This window comes from Pseudomassariella vexata (genome assembly GCF_002105095.1).
Source record: "Pseudomassariella vexata strain CBS 129021 chromosome Unknown BCR38scaffold_7, whole genome shotgun sequence".
NCBI classification, from domain to species: Eukaryota; Fungi; Ascomycota; class Sordariomycetes; order Amphisphaeriales; family Pseudomassariaceae; genus Pseudomassariella; species Pseudomassariella vexata.
In genome coordinates this window covers 1,974,164-1,994,357 of record NW_024467962.1, presented here as the reverse complement: position 1 = coordinate 1,994,357, position 20,194 = coordinate 1,974,164, and the positions used below count along the sequence as shown (strand labels likewise).

The 20,194-nt window shown below is 52.6% G+C and overlaps 5 protein-coding genes across 5 annotated transcripts; 2 read left to right on the top strand and 3 right to left on the bottom strand.

Annotated features, from left to right (window-relative positions):
- Positions 1–141: 141 nt before the first annotated feature.
- BCR38DRAFT_485498 (uncharacterized protein) lies at positions 142–1,461 on the bottom strand (the record flags this gene model as incomplete). Its single annotated transcript, XM_040863892.1, has 1 exon — positions 142–1,461. The coding sequence occupies one exon, from the start codon at positions 1,459–1,461 to the stop codon at positions 142–144; it is 1,320 nt and encodes a 439-aa protein (XP_040715753.1).
- A 5,826-nt stretch (positions 1,462–7,287) lies between these two features.
- On the top strand, positions 7,288–8,781 carry BCR38DRAFT_458051 (P-loop containing nucleoside triphosphate hydrolase protein; the record flags this gene model as incomplete). Its single annotated transcript, XM_040862114.1, has 2 exons — positions 7,288–7,489; positions 7,550–8,781. 2 exons carry the CDS (start codon positions 7,288–7,290, stop codon positions 8,779–8,781), a joined length of 1,434 nt encoding a protein of 477 aa, XP_040715752.1.
- A 301-nt stretch (positions 8,782–9,082) lies between these two features.
- Positions 9,083–11,059, bottom strand: BCR38DRAFT_434847 (glutathione reductase). The gene is made up of 2 exons (XM_040860324.1): positions 10,507–11,059; positions 9,083–10,445 (listed from the first exon to the last, which is right to left on the bottom strand). The coding sequence occupies exons 1-2, from the start codon at positions 10,764–10,766 to the stop codon at positions 9,182–9,184; spliced, it is 1,524 nt and encodes a 507-aa protein (XP_040715751.1). The 5' UTR covers positions 10,767–11,059; the 3' UTR covers positions 9,083–9,181.
- A 654-nt stretch (positions 11,060–11,713) lies between these two features.
- Positions 11,714–12,643, top strand: BCR38DRAFT_485494 (mitochondrial resolvase Ydc2; the record flags this gene model as incomplete). The annotated part of the gene is made up of 1 exon (XM_040863891.1): positions 11,714–12,643. The coding sequence occupies one exon, from the start codon at positions 11,714–11,716 to the stop codon at positions 12,641–12,643; it is 930 nt and encodes a 309-aa protein (XP_040715750.1).
- Positions 12,644–16,190: 3,547 nt separating this feature from the next.
- Positions 16,191–19,246, bottom strand: BCR38DRAFT_342661 (actin interacting protein 3-domain-containing protein; the record flags this gene model as incomplete). Its single annotated transcript, XM_040855965.1, has 2 exons — positions 16,191–18,968; positions 19,070–19,246. The coding sequence occupies 2 exons, from the start codon at positions 19,244–19,246 to the stop codon at positions 16,191–16,193; spliced, it is 2,955 nt and encodes a 984-aa protein (XP_040715749.1).
- Between the last annotated feature and the right edge of the window lie 948 nt (positions 19,247–20,194).

Here is a 20,194-nt window from a genome sequence, read left to right as displayed (position 1 = left end):
ATCAGAAACCAGTATCACCAACGTCGTAGAGCTCGCACTATACTTGAATATGAATCGTAACACGGCCCAGCAAGCACTTCATCAGTCATAAGCTCATGCCCCGTGATTGGGATAACACCGATTCGTATGCCACCTTCGTGCTCATGTGACTGGCAACGCGGACGCGGCCGTGAACTCAAACACTCCGTGGTTTTCCAATGCTTCTTCTCCCTTCAGCAGTTTCGGCTGACCAATTCCTAACGCACGATCCGACGCCTCAGGCACATCAACATCCATTGCCTCTGCTTTCGTGGCAAATTCCTTGCCCTTGCCTTTGCCCTTACCCTCTAAGTGCAGTTCAGTTCCTGGCTCCGGCGCCGATCTGTCGTCGACACTCGTCTCCATAGCTTCTCTGATACTGGCCACAATGGCATCGTTCACACTCGCAAAGGCGCCCTCTCGTTCACCGGCAGCATCCGCGTCCATCGACACATCACGATCCCCAGCCTTGATCGGCGGAGCCATGTACCCAATCACACCACGGCCCTGGTCTAGTTCCTCTGAACCAACAACATCATCCATAGCTGCATCCTCGACAACTTCATCGATCCCCTTGCCCTTATCCATGCCCGGCTCCTCATTACCCGCACCACCGTCGATATCCTGCTTCCCCCTCGCCAAAAAGTCCTCTACCCCACTAACCACGCTCCTCCGTCTACTCCTCGTTCTACTCCTCCTTCCACTCCCTCCTTCACACTCACTTCCACTTCCACTCCCACTCCCACTCCCACTATAACTTCCCGACCAACTAGCTTCGCTACCCTCGTCACTCCCCTCCCGGACCAACCGCAAAGTCTCCTCCAAAACCAAAAAATCCCTCTCCAGCACTTCTGCCCAATTCTGCACATTCCCCGTCTCCTTAATCTTCCGCCCCGCATCCCTTGCCACCTTCGCCAACTTATCATTCTCCTTCCGTAGTCCTTCGGTAGCTTTCGCCACATCCTTTTCCTGTTTCGCCAAAGCCGCGGCATTGGAATGCAACAGCGCCGCCCGCCCCTGCAGCTCCGAGTCCAGAAGGTTCGACATGGAAGCCACGAGGGCTGCGCGCGCCTCGGCGATGTGCATCTGGGTTGACTGCGACGGTAGGTTCGGGTTGAGCGCGGGCGCGGACACGGGGGTTGTGGCTGTGGTGGGCGGAGAGGCGGAGGTGGACATAGACATGGCTGCTGTGCGGGGGGAGGAGATGGAGTGCGAGGCCGAGTGGGAGGGTGGCGGCCGGGACACGGATGTGGTGGAAGGGAGGGACGGGAAAGCCGGGAAGGACGCCGATGAGAGGGGTGGGCTGGCCGTGTTGGACGGGCCGGGCGTCATGTTGGGGCTTCGGGATGATGATGCGGTCCCGGATCTGGATGCTGGCGTTTCGGACGCGATCAACGGCGCCACGGGGGGCGCCCCGTTCGGTGCGTCTGTTATGGTGGACATCGTCACGCTATTGGCGTGCCATTCATTGGGAAGGAGATGGATGTATACGAGGACTGAGGCGCCAAATCGCTGGAGCCTATGGTGATCTTTAGACAGATATTGAAGATGTTGGCGTCTATCGCATAGTGGACGCAGGAAAGCGACGCTGCGGGGAGATGGGTCCAGGTGACTTCATTCAGCTCGTCATCATCAATGATTGGAGGGATGGAAACAGAGCTCATGCAGCTCATCAACCAAGAGCTGGCTTAGCTGCCACAATCCCTGCAAGTTTGAACGACGGAGCCTTGCGGATCCGCGAGAAAAGGCCCAAATGCAATTTATTAGTAGACAAAATTGACTGTTCGATGCGTCTGCTCCTGTCCTATTCCGTCGATCTATCTGAAGTGAGGTGCGTAGTATACATTCAGCTTCCAATGGGTATCCGATGCCTTTTTGCTTGTAGTCAGACATTATTTGGTCAAGAAGAAATGAAATAAATTTGACGCCAGTCGGAGCCAAGACCATAGCGAGCCAGCTAACGGTAACGTCGTCCAGCTCTCCATGCCAAAATCTGGTTTTGTTCCCCGTTTGGACCATATATGCAAGCGACTTAATACACAAGAAAGCTCCACATGGCCCAATCCCCATGACATAGACACTTCTTGTAAATGTAGAACGCTAGGCCGAAGTCGCAACTTTGCGACTGCCAAACTCTAGAATACTCCGGTATTCAAGAGGGCGTGGGGTTGCTCCAGTGGCGCCACAACTTGGCAGACGGGCGCCTCTGGATAAGCGCTAAGTAAAAGCCCATGCAATGGGCAAATGGTTACCAAAGAAACACGAGCCGCGTATCGTCTAGAACGCGGGTTTGCTTCCGCCGTTACGTCGATGTGACATGGGAACGAAGTCGCCGTTCGGGCTGAAGATCGACGAAGGGCCCTGGCGGTCATCTTGGGCCGATGTCAGCGAGGAAATCGAGTTGTTGAATGAATTCGAGGAACTGGTCATGGTGCCCGTTCGGGACATTGACAAGCCACCCATCGAGATCAAGGCATCGGCTCGCTCAAACACATTCCCCGAGAAAGAATTCGCGAATGATGCGCTCTGTGGTGTCGACGGTACTGTGGCCTGAACCGCTGGCCCGAGAGCAGCACTCTGAGGAGTCATTGGGAGCTGCATGTGGGAGACAGAACTGTTGTTAGAGTAATGACCAGATCCATAGTAATTAGAGCCGTCTGAAAAGTGCCCGGCTTGGCGAAAAAGCCAGGCCCAGGGCGAGGTGAAGATGAGCTGTGTCGTCTCTTTGATGGACAGTTGCACAGGTCGAAGGCGGGTTCTGATATCCATGGGGAGCTGGATCTGATCCATGGAATGTCGGAGCATGCTTCCATATTCAGCCCAGGCGTCGATGAAACTCTTGCAAAGGCCCCAGAACGCGGGATCCGTCCTTACGCCAGGCTCTTTGAACTTGATAGCAGAGAGTCGGCCCTTCAGAAGGTCGGTCTGTTGAATGACCTGGTTGCACCTGTTGATCAGGGACTTCCAACAATGCAAGATATGGTCCGGTGCCCGCTGGGCCATTGCGTTGCGTAGACCCGAGTTGAATTGAATGTTGAAGTTGGGCAGCGTACGCATAACCAAATCGGAAGATTTCGATAGCGATAAAAATATCTTCTCGAACGACCGCTCCTCCGCGGTGAAGTCGCCCGCATATCGTCCATCCGTGCTCGCAGATGCAAATGATTCTCCGGAGCGAGGCGTCACCGAGGTAATGGTAGCAGTTCTTCCCGAGCCATTGATGAATGGCATCCCCACGTCTGTCGATACACGAAGGTTGCTCGGGTTGTGCGCGAAAGCTCCCGTGCGAATTCGACCTCCCAAACCAGGGCGGTCGGCTGTAGGTGTCACCGAGCTCTCGCGCGAGTGCGGTTTGATGGTGTCGCCCAAGAATGGTCTCCTTGCCACGGAGCCACGAGCATTACCAGGAGCTCCCATCAGGGCTTCATTGGCTGTAACTCTGAGCTCCATAATGCTGTTGTACAGACACATCAGCATTGTGCGGACGTACCGCGGATCTCCGCTGTCGACGATTGTGTCCATGTTGTTGATCAAAATGGAGCAGATGTGGCTGTAAGCTTGGATTAGAGTGATGACCGCCCTCTGCACGTTTTCATTCTCTCTCGGAGCATAGCGGTCGCGATCCACCAAGTCCTCATGCTTCAAGATTTCTTGCTCCAACTCTTCGACGTGTACATTAGTATTATAAAACACGATCTCAAGACTTGATCGCTTTGCCGTGCCGTCGTTGGTTAATCGGGTCACAAGCTGTATTATTGGGTGAATCTGGAAGATGGCGTAGAGAATGCCTTTGGCGGACTCAATGATGGGATCAAAGAATTTTGACTCCCTCCGTTGTTCGGGTAGTACTGAAAGCCGCCGCACATAATTCGGTCGTTGTAGCAAAGGCTCTGCCGGGCTGTGTGGGCTAGCAGCCATGTTGGAGTTGAGGTTGCCTGTCATAGACGAGCCGTGACTCAGACCTCGGTAGTGACTGAAGCGGTTGTTCGCTTGTGTCTCATCCAGCGTGCCCAGTTCATTGGCCTTCTTGGACATCATGCCCATGCGCCTGTGTCGGTCAGATGGCCTTTCCACCCTAGCCTGAAGTAGAGTTTCGCTGTTCGATCGCAGTCGTTCGTTCGGATTTCCGATGGTGAGAGGCATCACGCCCGGTCTGCGGACGGCCGAGTTCTGTTGGGAAAGGCCACGAGCATGAGATCGGGAGGGTATCGGCGGCGGGCGAGGCATGTTTGGCGATCGTAGGTCGGGTGCGTCGATGCCATTCACCTTGATAGGAAACCGGCCGCTGACGACACGCTTGATGGGCACACGTGGTGTCTCAATTCCATCACTCCCATCATCACCACCATTTTCCATCTCGGCCGACTTCTCGGCCATCTCCAGCGTCTTCTGCCTCAGAAATTTCTTTATATGTGCCGTCATGGTCACCTCATTCACCTCGCTTTCTTTCAGAAAGCCCTCGTTGGGAGGGCTGCTGGCTTGTACTTGAAGAAACTCCTTCGGGGGGAACATGATGTTGTTCCCATCCAACTTGAGGACTTGCAGCGACACCATGTCAGCTAAACAAAGCGGAAGCTCCTCTATTCGATTCTTTTGCACGGCAAGCACCTTAAGCGATGCCAGTTTCGCAATCTCCGGAGGAAGCACACGGATCTTGTTTCTGCCAAGATCCAGAATCTCCAACGATCTCAAGTCGCATAGCTGCGGGAAGTTAGGCAACGGTCAATTGAGCACTTGGGTCAGGGGGGAGTCTAATTACTGGCAACGGGAACTCTCTGATGTAGTTGTTCCTCACGTTCAGATACCGCAGAGAAGTGCACTCTGAAAACCTGGCGGGAAAGGACGACAGCTTATTGTGTGATAGTGCCAACCTATAGGAGGAGGGGAGTCCTGTCAGCAACGGTGTCTATCACGGACAATCACGGGCAACCCACCGTTCCAATTCATTTTTGATAATGTCCACGACCTCCTCGGGCAATTCTTGGATATTTTTCCGACTGAGATCAATGGTAACACCCGGCTTCAGTTCGGTACTGACTCCGCTAGCCTCGGCCGCTTGAGACTCATTGTCCTGCAAAGCACTTTTCATTGCCTCGCGGGCGAGATGGATGACTTGACCGGCCGAGGTGGGCGCCGAGGCTGACAGCGACGACGCACCCGATGAGTTGGCCGAGGCATGGAACTTCTCAGGTATCGGCGGTGGAGGAGGCATGTTGCTGAGGGATGACGGCAGCCGTCTGGCACTTTGGGCTGGATTCGCTGGGAGACCTCGCGAGTTTGACTGCTGGGAAGATGGAAGGACGGCAGCACCATTCCCTCCTGAGGGCACGCTCTTTGACATGCTGAGAGGAGCCAACCTCGATTGTCAAAGTTTCCGTCGTAGTGGAGGTTATGCTTCGATCGTATTCGATATTCGAGGGGCTTTACGGGTCTACGGGCTGACACAGGACAGGCTGTCGAGGGTCGATCTCGGTTTCACAGGGTTGTAGCTTATCTGCGAAAGCAAGCGATTCTCAGACAAACAACTAAGCCCGTTAAAGAATCAGGCCAATTGGGTTGGCAGATACTGTGGACTCAGCGAAGCATTCGAGGTCGTCATGGCCAAAACAGGGCGTTGGGCAATGAGCAGCCGACGATACTCGTAGATGAGGAGAGAGGGCAGCTGGGTGTGGTGTTTCGGACGCAATGCTCGTTACTTGCCCAGCATCGGGCTCGTAAGCGCGAAGAGAAAAAAGAGACGATGGAGTTTCGTCGAATGTTCTTTTTACCGACCAATGGTGTAAGATGTCTTGAAACAGTCGTGTGTCGAAGGTGCACTGGCAACTGCAGTCACAGGCTGGCGGCGAAAAGCTGCTAGACCTTTCCAAGCTTTCCAAGGGTCGTTGGATTGTCAATGGGGTGCCAATGGAAGGGATAAAGCCCCTGGTCGCCGTTGCGTTGCGTTGTGTTGCGTCGACGGAGGTTGGCGAGAGTGGGCTACTTTGTTGCACGACAAGGCCCCACGACAGGCTACATGACCTGGGCCTGACCTGGGAAAGGCCCGCAAAAGGGATGGCTCTTACCAGGACTTTGTCCGTGCACGGACCAGGTTAATATACGACGTACTGCGCTTCAACATCGATTGCTGGTGCAAAAAATTATTGCACTGGACCAAGGCCCAAGGGGGTGTCAAAGAGGCGGCAATCATGATGCACCCGATGCACGTCTGGATGGACCTCCTGCAGATGCACCCACCTCACCTGCTGGGAGCTTTTAGAAACAAAGTTGCATATGTCCCCAATGGGAAGCTGCCAAAGTATTGTGACGTGACTTTTGGCAGGCGTGAGCATTTGTGCCTGGTATGGTGTGAAGCTAGAGCCGCGCAAACTAGTGTCTAGCGCCGCATTTGCAGATCCAGTCAGATAGATGCAAGGCACAGCCTCTCCTCTCTTCCCGCGAGATCAGGATGGGGAATTGACAGAGAACCTTGTTATCAATTCGATCACACCCAGACAGCTTGCCTCGGCTTTCATTATTGCCCTTGACCTCCTTGTCACTGGGATGATATTGGCATCCTGTCGTCCCAGTCACAGTGAGGTACATGGCATCAACGTTGTCTATTTTAGTTTCTCACGTGTTAGAATTGAGATGAAAGCATCCAGTGAAGCATAATACATGCAGCCGCCAAGTAATTGATTCTCTGTTGCCAAGTTACATTAATACAAACTCGCTGACTCGATCGGCTGTTTCCAGGTTAGCAAAACAACTTCGAGACCCTCTGTAGAGAAGTTTCAGGTTGACAGGTGAACCATCGTATTGGTTCTGCCACCGGAAACTCAATTGTTTGGTGTTTGCGTGAGATTCTCTCCCGAGATCTGGGTAGGCAACTAACTAACCTCAGGGTTTGGATTCCAGGCTGCATTGCATGTTCCTATTTTGAGAAAAACACTCTAAGTTCAATCTCATCTGCAACCTGCATCCCAAACTCCTGTTACACATCACTGCGAACAAACGTCCTGCTAAAAGCCACTCTATGATCGATCAGAAACGCGGATCTCGATAACGCGTATGGACCGGGCCGTGGCAAGCTACATTTTCCGTCTGGGAGCAACATGAGCTGCTGACCTCATTTCCATCCCAGGTTGGCAAAGTGGCCGAAATCCAATCGGACACCCTGCATCTACATCATCAACCACGCCACTGCGTCAGAAACAGACATGTGACAGAATTTGTGGCATAACCAGACACAACCAGGGCATCCTGTGGGTGCTCTCGTTTTGTTGGGCTAACATGACTCTTGCGCGGTCAAATGCATTTATCTACTCAGACCTGGACTGGACACTCCGCCAGCAGTTCGGAAAGGCTGCATTCAGGCCACAGCAAAAGGAAATAATACAAGCCGCTCTGGGTGGGAAAGATGTCTTCGTCCAGGCGAGCACCTCATACGGCAAATCGCTGTGCTACCAGCTTCCTGCCGTAGTCGATCAAGGCAGTAGGGCTCGCTCACCTTGCCTCTCCAACAATAAAAAAACTTGTCTAACGTGAATGCTAGTAACCATCGTGGTATCACCTCTCTTAAGTCTAATGATGAACCAAGTGGAAGCTCTGCGAACTGCCGGTATCAACGCCAGCTCGCTGAACAGCACCACACCATTGGGAGAGAAGGATAGGATCTACAAGGACCTGCAGACCGGCCACCCGCGCATACGCCTGCTCTACGTTACGCCAGAGCTTTGCGCACAGCCCCGGTTCCGAGATCGACTGACCGTGGTCTACGAACAGCGAGAACTTGCACGCATCGCTATTGACGAGGCCCATTGTATCTCGGAATGGGGCCACGATTTCCGCAAAGACTTCAAGCGGTTATCCTGGTTCCGCGAGTCGTTTCCCGACGTCCCCATCATGTGTCTCACAGCCACAGCCAACGCTCAAGTGCGTCGGGATGTGCTGGCTTCTCTGGGGCTGGATGGAGACTCGGATCGCATGAAGATTTTCACCATGACCGCACACCGTCCAAATCTCCACTTCGAGATTCGTTTCACACAAGACGAGGACGACCGGCGTCTTGACCACTTCCTAAAGTGGATAAGGGGCGTCTTCGAAAGACGTGCAGCTCAACCACGAAAAGCAGAACTCAACGGCGAGCGTATTGACAATGTCCCTGGTATCATCTACACCATCTCGCGCGACGAATGCGAGAGCCTCGCCTCCCAGCTGCGGTCCGAAGGCGTCGGCGCACAACCCTTCCACGCCAAGCTGCCGAAGGAAATCAAAGAACAAACGCTGGCCAAATGGGTGTCGAACCAGCCGGGGTACGATATCATTGTGGCCACGACGGCCTTCGGTATGGGCATCGACAAGCTCAACGTGCGGTTCGTGTGCCACTGGCGACTGCCCAAGTCGTTCGAGGGCTACTACCAAGAGGCCGGGCGGGCGGGGCGCGACGGCAACGCGGCCTCCTGCTTCCTATACTACAGCCGCGAGGACCGTGACCGGGTCTCCAGCATGGTGATGCGCGACCGGAACCTGCCCGGGTCCAACTTCGAGGCGCGGGCTAAGAGCCTGCAGGCCCTCGTCGAGTACTGTGAGAGCACCAATGCGTGCCGCCACCGTATGATCACACGGTACTTTGGCGAAAGGGACACGCCCGTGTGCGACTATGCGTGTGACTGGCACAAGGATGCGGCCGACCTGCAGAAACGGTTCTTACGGGGGCTGGCGAGCGAGGAGTTCGTAAGTACGCAGAGGGATGAAGGGCTGTACGAGGTTTATTGGGAGGATTGATTTGCCTCTTCGGCGGTTCAATAAAATCAGCTTATTTGCTACATCTAACCTGCCAAGTTGGTGGGAAAAACTGACGTGAGAGGCATATGACAAGGATGGTGCTATGTTGGTACGCACTTTCGAGCCCCCTTTTCGGCTGGCATTGCTGCATGCCACCTGTACTCCGACGCTCCAATGCTCTGTCATCTGCGATGCACGTTTCACAAAGAAACGGGATAAGGAGGATTCATGCATAAATTAGTATGCAGTCAGACAATATCTCAAGATTTACGCAATTGCCAAACAATAGTTTGCAGATCGAAGCCGTAAGCAATATACACAAGGCCACATGATTGGTTTTTTCTAAATACCAAGTTCTAAATTTATCGATCTACATCATTGGTCTCCGAAGCCGCCCCTCCTATTTTAATGTAACCAACTCTTCGGCACTCGTAGGATGAATGGCCACACACGAATCGAAATCCTTCTTGGTGGCGCCCATCTTGATGGCGACACCGAATCCTTGCAGCAGCTCGCCGCTGCCCAGACCCATGATGTGCAGCCCCACGACCTTCTGCTCGGGCCCCGCACAGATCAGTTTGTACTTGGTAGGGCCCTTGTCCTCGGGCTCCATCATGGCGTAGTACATAGCCGTGAAACTCGTGTTGTAAACCTTGATGTTCTCCTTGCCGTATTTCTCCACAGCCTCGGGCTCTGTGAGGCCGATGGAGCCCACTTCCGGGTGCGCGAAGACGACCGACGGGATGTTGCTGTAGTCCAGTTTGGCGGCCTTGAACTGCTCGCCGCCGAAGAGGCGCTCGGCCAGGCGGCGGCCGGCGGCGATGGCTACGGGGGTCAGCTCGACCTTGCCGCAGACATCACCGAGTGCGTAGATGTTCTCGACAGATGTGTTTTGGAAATCGTCGGCGATGATGTGGCCCTTCTCCGTCATCTTGATGCCGGCATCCTCCAGCCCGATGTCCTTGGATGCTGGGGTGCGACCGATGGCCCAGATAAGGTGGTCGATGTCCTCGAGCTTGCTCTCGCCGTCTCTATCCTTGTAGTAGATGGTGAGCTTGCCCGTCTCGGGATTCTTCTCGATCTTGGTTTGCACGGACTCCTTGTGCAAGTGTACACCCAGTCTCTCGTACTCCTCTGTCACGCCGTTCTGAATCATGGAGTCGAAAGTGCGCAGGAAGGTATTGTGACGGATGAAGAGATGCGTCTCGCTGCCCAAAGCGTTGAACATGCCAGCGAACTCGACGGCGATATACCCAGCTCCCACGAGCACCACCTTCTTTGGTAGCGTCTCAATGTCGAAGAACCCGTCACTGTTCAGCCCAAATTCAGATCCTGGGATATTCGACGGCGGAGCTGTAGGATTGCCGCCAGTAGCAATCAGAATCTTCTTCGCCCGCACCGTCGACTTGGAGCCATCGTCGGTAGTGATTTCCACCTCGTTCTTGTTCAGAAGCTTGGCCCAGCCGTGGACATATTCGACACTGTCATTCTTGAGATTCCGCTCGTAGATGCCGTTGAGTCGTTTGATGTATGCATCCCGCTTGTGCTTGAACGAGGTAAAATCGAAGGGCTTGCTTTCTTGCACCGAGAAGCCGTAAGACTTGGCCTCATGTATCGTTTCCGCAATGAGGGCTGCGTTGAATGTCACCTTCTTGGGCACACACCTATGCAGGAATGGTCGTCAGCTTTCGTTATCAGCTTGAAGAGCAGCAAAGTCATATATACCCGACGTTGACGCATGTGCCACCGAGCCGACTGCCTTCTATAACCATGGACTTTGCGCCGAACTTGCCGCTGGCCATGCGCGCTGAGGCGAGACCGCCGCTACCCCCGCCAATGACGAGGTAATCCGTCTCCTTCGATATAGGCGCCATGCTGTGCGGGGTAGATGAGAAGTGCCGGCAAAGACCAGATATTCTTGTTGACACCGTTTGGCTAGATGTGCTCACAAGTGCTACTCTCCGGAAATTCCCAAACGCTTGCATCGGTGCCTACTGCTGACTTTAAGTATACACGACGCTTTGCAAATACAGAGAAATGCGCACTGAAGATAGTGGGGCAAGGGGATGACGTCTTGTATGGAATCGGAGGCTGATACGCTGAGAAATCAAGAGAAAGGCAGTCAGTAGGGATGGCGTGCGCGGTGCATTAGCTAAAATTGTGATTACTAAAGCAAACATAGAACTCTTTGAGGATCTGGAATGAATCACGACCCAATCAAGTGTTGAGATAGACTCCAGAATCAAGGCTGGATTTGGATAGGTAAGCAGCCAGCAGCGGACACCAGCGGAAAAATCCTTGCAGTTGGCGGCACGGGTTCGCCGGCGGCTAGCGGGGCGGCCGGCTTTGCTGAATTCCAAATGGCGGCTCCGACATGGCGGAATAGTACAATGAACACCTGAGACGCCCCGTACGAACCCCAATGATACTTACCTAGGTAATTTGCTAGAACATGGAGTCGACAAAGAGCAGCAAGTGATCAAATGAGGTCAGTTGCTACAATTAGAGTTGATTCAGCTCATGTACAGAAGCCCTTCGACTGTAAGCCTGTATCTCCTGCTTCTAGGTAAGTCGCACAAGTAGACATCTCACAAAATTTGCTCTCGTTCGCAAAGCTCTCTCAGTATCAAAGTCGGACTCCCGAAAAGCCCCAGGGTTGTCAGGGCAGGTGTTCCCCACACCCTGCAGCTCGAGGAAGTCAATTGACGCGCTTAGAGCGACTGGGGCCGTGTGAAATGAACACGCTTTCCTTGGGCGATTGCTCAGCAGTATTTGACCGTATACCTCGGCTAAATCTAGGAATCTTTCGATTTCGGAAGCCCCTCTGTCTGGCCACCGTTCGACATCAAGTGAGCTCCTTGCGCGCAGCGGAAGCCTGGAGCCTAGGAGTTGGTTTGCATGAGGCTGGTAGCTTATCCCCACCTGCGCGTCAATGGCCCTCCGCCTTCCTCCATTGAAACAAGCCCAGCTCAAAACGCTCGCCTTAGCTTGTGGGCTACCCTTAACCGGAACCAAGGGAGTGCTCATCGACTACTTATTGCAAGCTTGTGAAAGGCAAGCCCACGACAAGGAACATTCAATACTCAACAAGCGCGTCCTGTCCATCGACCTTGGACTCCGTAACTTGGCCTTCAGCCTGTTGCACCCACTTGACCAGACCTCCAGTGCAGAAATCAAGAAGAATGGGTACGATTTCCGACGGCCGCCGCGTGCGCAGCTCGAGACTTGGTCTCGATTCTCCATAGTACCGGCCCAGCTAGCGACACCGCTGGAAACGAAGAACTATGATGCGTGGAGTCCAGCCAAGCTGTCCCAGCTAACGTTCGGCCTTGTGAAGGATCAGCTGCTGACGCTGAAGCCCACCCATATTTTGATTGAGCGGCAAAGGTTTCGCAGTGGTAGCATGGCCGCGGTCCAAGAGTGGACGCTACGTGTGAATACCCTCGAGGCCATGATGCATGCCGTGCTGAGGACGCTTTACGAGGAAAAGCTCTGGACCGGGGAGGTTCTGTCGATCCCACCGGCACGAGTGGGACCGTTCTGGCTCAGTGATGAAGGACAGGGGGAGAAACCCGTTTCCAAGAAGAGCACTAAAGTTCGAAACAAACAGGCCAAGATTGATCTTGTCGGAAAGTGGCTGGAGCAAGAGGACATCAAGGTGATGGAAGGTGCGCGTTCTACCAGCCGTGGATTTATGAATCGCTGGCTCAACAACCCCATTGAGCTTGGGATGGATGAGAAGTTAGACAAGCTGGACGATCTCGCCGACTGCCTCTTGCAGGGCCTGGCATGGATCAAATGGGAACAAAACAGGCTCGTTTTGACCAGCCATGGACCAATTGTCCTTCTCAACCAAATGTGACAGGAAATGCCCACAGGACGAACGTAGATTCCTCGAAGTGCAATGGCCCGCGAGGCCTACATAGCTGGGGAAAGCTGACCGATGTCACCGGACCGTTTTGAGAATTTACTCCCGCAATACACCATAATGACATTTCAGGGAATCCTGATAAGTGCCAGGTATATGTCTCCTCCTTCAGACGTCGTCTACTCTTCATCTAACCCACCGTATCTACCCCGAGTTTGATCTTTCAGAAGATAATGGCATTCACTAAGATCCGTTGCCTCGAGAGTCGAGTTGTCGAACAGGAAGATCTGTGGCATTGCGGTCCAGCGACGTGGTTACTATCAGCACTACCGGCAGAATCGCTCGGGAGGTGGCTTGTTCACCTTGAACACACGCAGGCTGGCGATGGCAATTTGTGTAGTGCTTGCAGATCCAGTTGATCCGAAGTTAGAACACTTGATTCAGACATCCACGAAGCAGTGGAGGCGACGGTGGTGGTAATCATCCATGACTTGGGATGCTGTGCCGAATCCCAGTGACAAAAGGGCAAGCCTACTTGGCCGCACAGATATATTGAATTGTGTTATGGCCAGCACAGGCTCAAATAACCCATTTAAAAGAAGAAAAAGGACCCTCTCATGCCTTTGTAAGATTACCTGATCTTGACTCAAGGGACAATGATGCGGATTGCCATGAAACTGGTGCGGTCGTCCTAGTCTGGTTCCTCCATACTGAACAGTAGTCACCAGCATCATTTGAAATCTCAGACCACTGTAATTGACACTGGGGTTGAGACAAAAACTGGCAGTGTTCAAAGTTCGAAACCTGGAGAGGGATATAGAGGTTCGAATACACAGCCACTTCCCTCATCAGTCCAAATTCTTAATCCTGATACTCTATCCGACCCAGATAACGCGGTTATACTCAGGCAACGCGAATTTTGAAGCATGTAACTGCTCAATTAAAGGAGCTTCTGAAACATAAAATTGCTCCGACCTGCCCTGGAGTTGCCACCCTGCTTAATTTCTTTCACCCTTGCTTATAAATTGCTGATCATTAGGATTGTAGATGAACACTTGGTGGCAGTTGCCCTCTAAATCATTATATCTGGTTGAAGAGTAGAGAAGGTCATTGTGGGTGAATGAGGAGTGCTGTTCCTTAGATCACACCAAGCTGTGACTTTTCGAAAAGAGGAATAAAAGTTTTCACTGCTGTGCTCTATTATCATTGTCCTAGCGAGTTGACATTTTTTTTCTCAATGTTAATATTGTGGTAGGTTTTGATACAAAATGGGCCAATTTGAGGTTCCAAAATACGGTGCAAGGACAAGGACAAATCTGAACTGGAATAACCAGATAAACACAATAACTTGTCAAAACTCACATACCCGGCACCCAAGAAGAAGGTCAATAACAACGAAGACCTCAACATTGAGGTAACTATAGCATGCCAGGATAAGCAGGCAGAAGCGAAGCCAGCTGCACTGACTGTCGATCCAGAGGCCCAACAGCTCGCTTCGCAGTATTACGGCAGTGACGAACATTCATTCAATCATCCTTACTATAAGGAGACTTGGAGATCTGGACAACACTGCTCTGACTACAAATGTATCAGCCATGTTGCCTGGTCGAGATACACTGGATTGGGAAGATGTTGACGACTTCGAGATCGAACCCTGATACTACGACATGGATACCTTGCTGAGCCACACGATTCGCTTCTTCTAGCCCTTCGACAATGACAGCAACCTAATACCCTAGCAGATCAATGCCTGACGCCAATACATTGAGTTGTTCTACATAAATAAGCACACATCCAGACCCTTGTCACCCCAAAACCCGGCCCTTTCATACGACACTTGGATGACTGCCTATGCCTATCAACTCTCTGACTTGAGCTGGTGGTCGACTCCATTTTTTCAAATGCTGCTCGGCTGTGCCGCTCAGACAAACCAGAGATGGGATACCCAGATCTGGGAGAAGATTAATGACGAGACCCGACAATTTCAGCATAACCAAATCCGAACATCTAGGAGACTTTTGGACGAATGCCTGCCTACCATTGTCCTGATCCTAGTTCAACTCCACAGCGCTCCAACCTACAGGGCTTGATCGAGAAGAAGATGACCGGTGACCATCGCATGCTGATCAAGTTCATCTTCTAACCCCGCAGAATCACACAAGAGGGCGACATCTACCAGGAGGACATCGTGGATGGAGGGAACGCGCGTCAAGACTTCAATACTAGAGAATGTAACCTTCGAACTTGGCACACTCAGAGGTCGCCCCGGGCAAACCACAAGGCCGGCAAGACGAAATCATCTGCTAAGTCCCCTGAGAAGATGCTTATGGATGGTGTAATGAAGAAGCGAGGGACTGAAGACACGACCACACACCAAAGCCCAGCGAAGAAGCAACACAGACCCAAGGTGCGTCCCCGCAAGGCTGTGAAGACATTCATCATGCCCAAGAACTATTTCGTCTTATGCTCCCCCGCAGCAGAACTGACCCCCGCGTCTGGCCTCAACGAGGGGGATTGCTTCGAAGTAGATGAAGCATCTTGTCTGTAAACCAGATGGTAGACAAGTTGGCTGAGGAAGAGACAGTGGATGAAGCGATCGAAGTCCCGTCACACGAGGAGTGAAAGAAGTCCCCCGAGGGAAAACTCAAGCTGAACTCGATCGGCAAGAAGAATCTGCGCCGGGAAGAAGTTATTGAACGCGAGCAAACTTATGTATCCCTCATCGCTGTTGAGTAAGGGATTAGATAGAAGTGGTCTAGACGGGACTTGAACGAGTCTTGAATAACAGGCATACGGTGGTCATAAAACCTGGGGTCTGCAAGATGGACAAGCGGCTGGATCGCAAGGCGTTGTTGTAGAAGAGGGGTTATTCAAGGTATGCATACTTGCGTAAGTTGCATCAGAAACTGAAAGACATGACGAAATACGAATAATCAATAAGTAGCGTAAAAACATCCATGAAAGCGTAATTCTAAGAGGTGTAAACTTGGACATAAATAAACAATGTCTTGCCCAGGTGTTTTAACCAAAACATCAAGGCCAAACACGGTATTAAACCTGCGCCATGAAGATATTGGGATTGAGCGGTGCCTAGAATACTGCACAGATCTTAAAGGGAAAGCAAAGGTGAAGTAACCTCTCTCTCAGCCGCTGCTCCTCCAGTGCATTAATTCCGATCTGTCTTCTGGTGTCGGTTTCGCCCAGATGACCCAAGAACAAATCATCATCGGGGCTGCGACGTAAAACCGGCAACACCCAAACCATGTACAATTAGTCCATTCATACCCTATTCAAAAACACCCCAGGTATCCCTGACACCGAGACACCAAGGAACCCGAGGAGATACTTATGTAAATTATACCCCACACAAAACACAAAGCTCTCCCCCACCTCCGGTTCCCAAACTCGCAACACACAATCGCGAAGAAAAGAAAACTAAAAAAAAGAAGGATGACGCACGCTAAAACCAGTGACGAGGGAACCCAGAAATCGTTGGAAGTGGAAAGCTTCACTCTCATCACACGTGGGGTATACTGGCGGCTTATAAAGCCCCTGCTGGAGCCATCGCCTCGGCTCCCACTTCTTCTGAGCCGTTAGCCTCGAGTACCTCGTCCTCGCCAATGGGTTCTTCGGGCACGATGCCATTCATACGTTCCCAAACCTCCCGTCTGATTTTGTCGTCCTTAGCTTTCCTCGCACGTTCGACTTCCTCAAATCCACCACTCTTCTTCAGCTTGCCTTCCTCGACGAAATTGGACAATTCCTTCTTAAGGGGGTTGTCAGTCCGACTCTCAAGTTCCTTCTGTCGCAACTTCTCCGCCCGCTCGATGGCCTCCAGCCTATCCTCGTGATTAGGCTGTAACGCTCTGACTTCGCCAAGCACGCCCTCCTTGGCCACAGTCGGGTCTGCGCCAACCCCCAGGTTTTGTAGACCCTTGGAGAACTGGCGGGCTGTGGGCGTGATGTTATCTTTCATCTGCTCCTTGGTTGCTTGCTCAACCAGCGCGAACGTCTCGCCTGCTTTCTCGAGATCGTCCTGCAAATCAACCATGAGGTCCTCCATGACCTTGAGCTCGTCCCGGCCCTGGCATACGTCCTCGAGCTCTTTCTCCCAGATCTTGGTCCAGACTGGTTTCTCACGCTTCATATAATCCTCCATCTTCCTGAGTTCCTTCATCAAAAGCTGAATGTCCTTGGAAACGGTCTCAAGCTGGCGAGGCAAGGGGCGCACACCGCGGTGCACCACATCCTTGCGCAGGTCTTCAATGAGATCTTGCAGGTCGTCCACCTTGGTGACGAGCCGGTCCGAGTCTGAGTTCAGTTGCTTCCGGCCCGTCTTCACGTAGGCATAACCCGAGTCCCCATCCACACTAGGCACGGATGCATTGACTGCCGCCACCTTGACATTGGCTGCCTTGTTACGCAGTGTAGACATGGAGCTTTGAATTTCCGTTTGGAAGTTGGAGTAAGTCTGACGCAGAACGGCTAAATCTCGACGGAGACTATGGATTTCCCTCAGTTGACTGGGGTTGACCTTACCAGCCGGGTCAGATGTCTTGGAACCCGAGCTCTCCATGATCATGGGTGGTGCCGATGCCAAGCGGGCCATCTCCTTGGCTGTCTCAAGTTGTCGATCAGAGACTCTCTGCAAAGCCTCCCCATGGTCGCCAACATTCTGTTTCACCTCGTCAACTGCTTTCTTGAGTGCTCCAAGGCCATCATCAATATGGCGTTTCACTTCATCGAGGGGCTCAATGTTCAGGGCGAGCACGGTGCGATCCTTGATGTCGGACAGATCCTCGAGTTCATGCCGAATACCAGACACAGGGTCTTGAATATAAATCTCAGGCAAATCAGCGCCGTTCAAAGCGGTGTTCCAGGAGAATTTCTCAATGAATGCAAGCTGTAGACGCCCAATTGTCAAATCACTGTAACCCCCAGCCAGGACGAATTTTTTGACTTTGGACTTGTATTGCAAGAACAACGTCAACTCTTTGCCCAGGGTTGGTGACTGTTCGGGTACAAAATCATTGTGTCGTTTCTCTGGAGGAGTCTGAGGTGGCTGCGGCAGTTTTGCTTCAGGGGCCGTGCCGAATTTGGGCGCCGTAGGCTTTTCTTTTTCCGGCGACTCTAGTACTCCCATAATAGGGAAGGTGTCTTCCAGAGGGCCGGATATTGTTGCCCTTGGCCTATATGTGTCTTCCGGAGACTCCGCACGAGGTGACTCTGGCGTGGCCGGCGGCAACTCGGTTGTTGAGGAGCCTTCCTCAGAGACTTTACTTGGTATCCTAGCCGGAGACGAATCAAACGCATTCTTAGACCGGGTCGACTGGTTGGACTGGTTGCGATTGTGCCGTAAAGATTCCCTCACTTGTACTGCGCGCATAGATTCTCGAACTTCGCCTCTTCCTCGATTCGGTATGGGCGTGTTCTGCGACGGCAGCATAGGAACGCTATTGGGCGCCCCCAGATGCTTGGATATCTGGTAGGCTGAGTACCTGCGCGACGCTCTTCTCTCGAGGTCGCCACCCCTTTGCAGCGCAGCTAGAGCGCTTTGCTGGGACTTGGGAGGTGGCGGCGGTGGAGGGAACGAGTCGATATCGATGCTAACTGCGGATGGGCCAGACGGAACCGTGGATTCATCACCAGGGTATGGAGGTAAAACTGGCATGTTTTGCATTGTCGTGCTTGAGAGTGACGACTGTTCCGAGTTGACGGAGACATGGGACTGATCTCGCGGAGGGAAACGGCGACTTGGTGATGTGTTGACTCCCGACGGTCCACTGGAAGCCGGCCCGGCACTGTCGGGTTGAGAATATCCATTCTCGATACCCTCATTCAACAAATTCGTAAGCCCTGTATTTGCGCTTCCCATGGTGCTGCTACTCATGGTACGAGCGGCAATACCAGCGCCGTCGGGCGAGCCTCCATTGCTTTCCCGATCACGAGCTTGCTTCTGGCGAAGCTTCTGTTGTTTCCGTTTCAGTCCATGAAGGAGGTTGATGATGATGTCGCGTATCCTAGGCAAGTACTTCTCCAAGCTTTCGGTGCTAGCTTCCTGACTCAAGGTAGCTTCTAAGATGTGCCTCAATGATTCAGGGACGTTGCCCAGGTCCGACGTGTCCACGTTAATAGCAGTAAACGCTCGGCAGGCCATATTGAATTCGTACCCCAATCTCACGTAAACATCCGACACCTGTGTGTCGGTGGCCTGGCCGCGAGACCATTGCGTCAATGTCTCGAGCAGTTGCTTCGTTGCGACAAGAAGGTGGGTAACACTCTTCTCAATCTGCGAGAGCGGCATGTTGGACCCGTTGGACTGTCGTGGAGATGACATGGTCAATATTTTGGTTGGATGCGATGAAAGGGGGACTGAAAGACTCGAATTGGTCGAAGCAGATTGATTCACGGTCTACTCACATTTCCCCGTCTGCTGCCTCCAGATTTACTCGAAGTCGTTGACGTGCGCGGCTGCATGTTCGCGGGCGACATGGCTCGCTGAGGGAGGGGGGCACCCGACGACGACGGAGGAGGGCCTGGGTCCGCGCCAGGCGAGCGGCGCTGCATTGAACGCTGTGAAGGGTTCGGCGCCTGCATCTTCCAATCTCCACTGGTTCACACAGCAGATCCCCTTCTTTTAATATAGAAAGTAGTCCGGCGTCCGGTCTCCGGTCTCTTGTCTGTTGTCTGTGCTCTTCTCTTCTCTTCTCTCGTCTCTACACTGCCTGCTATACTCCTGCTTTCCTGGCGATCCTCGTTGTGCGCGAGTTCCTATCGTATATACACTTGCCAACCGGCGCGGAGGCGATCGAGTCGAGTGGCGACTTGTGCGGCGACTATGCTCATGAATGAATAGAATGACTGCAAGTCCTATGAGGCGTGAGTCCGAGGCGGGAGGTCCGACACCTGTGATGAAACAACTGGATTAGAGTTTGGATACCTTGATGCAGCTGACAAGGCGTGCCCAGATAACCCAAAGCTGGCTGATGGTTGTCAAAACTGGGCATGCAAACGACGCAGGGGCCAATTATCTCGACGCTAGTGGGATTGGGGACTTCAGGGTTATGCTTGCAGATGGATGTTTCAGTCAATGTAAGCCCTGCAACATGGCACTTTCAACCTCCCCAAGATGGCTAGAGCGGCTTCAGATGTGCAGCAATCGACTCTCTTTTAGCCCCAAGCAGTTAACAACACAATTACGGGACCCATTGAAAGAGTGGCTCCAGAACCCCTGAGCTGGGAACTGAGCCTTGACCAGCTCTAAACAATGTTTCAAACTCAAGCGCTCTGTCGTTCTCCAGCCTAGGACAGATATCGAATGACGGCATATTTGTTGATATCGCCACCATTTCAAAGAAGTGTCTAAATTTCAAGTGCTAACTTATGCCCTGCGGACACTACATCACTCTCTTCACTTCTGCGATACACCGTGGGCTCTACTGCCCGCCCGCAACCGCAACCGCGCCAACTAAACTCGGGCTGTGATAACTAGTTTGCAGTAGACGTTGCCATTTTGAGTCTGGATTTAACACTACTTGCCTCGGT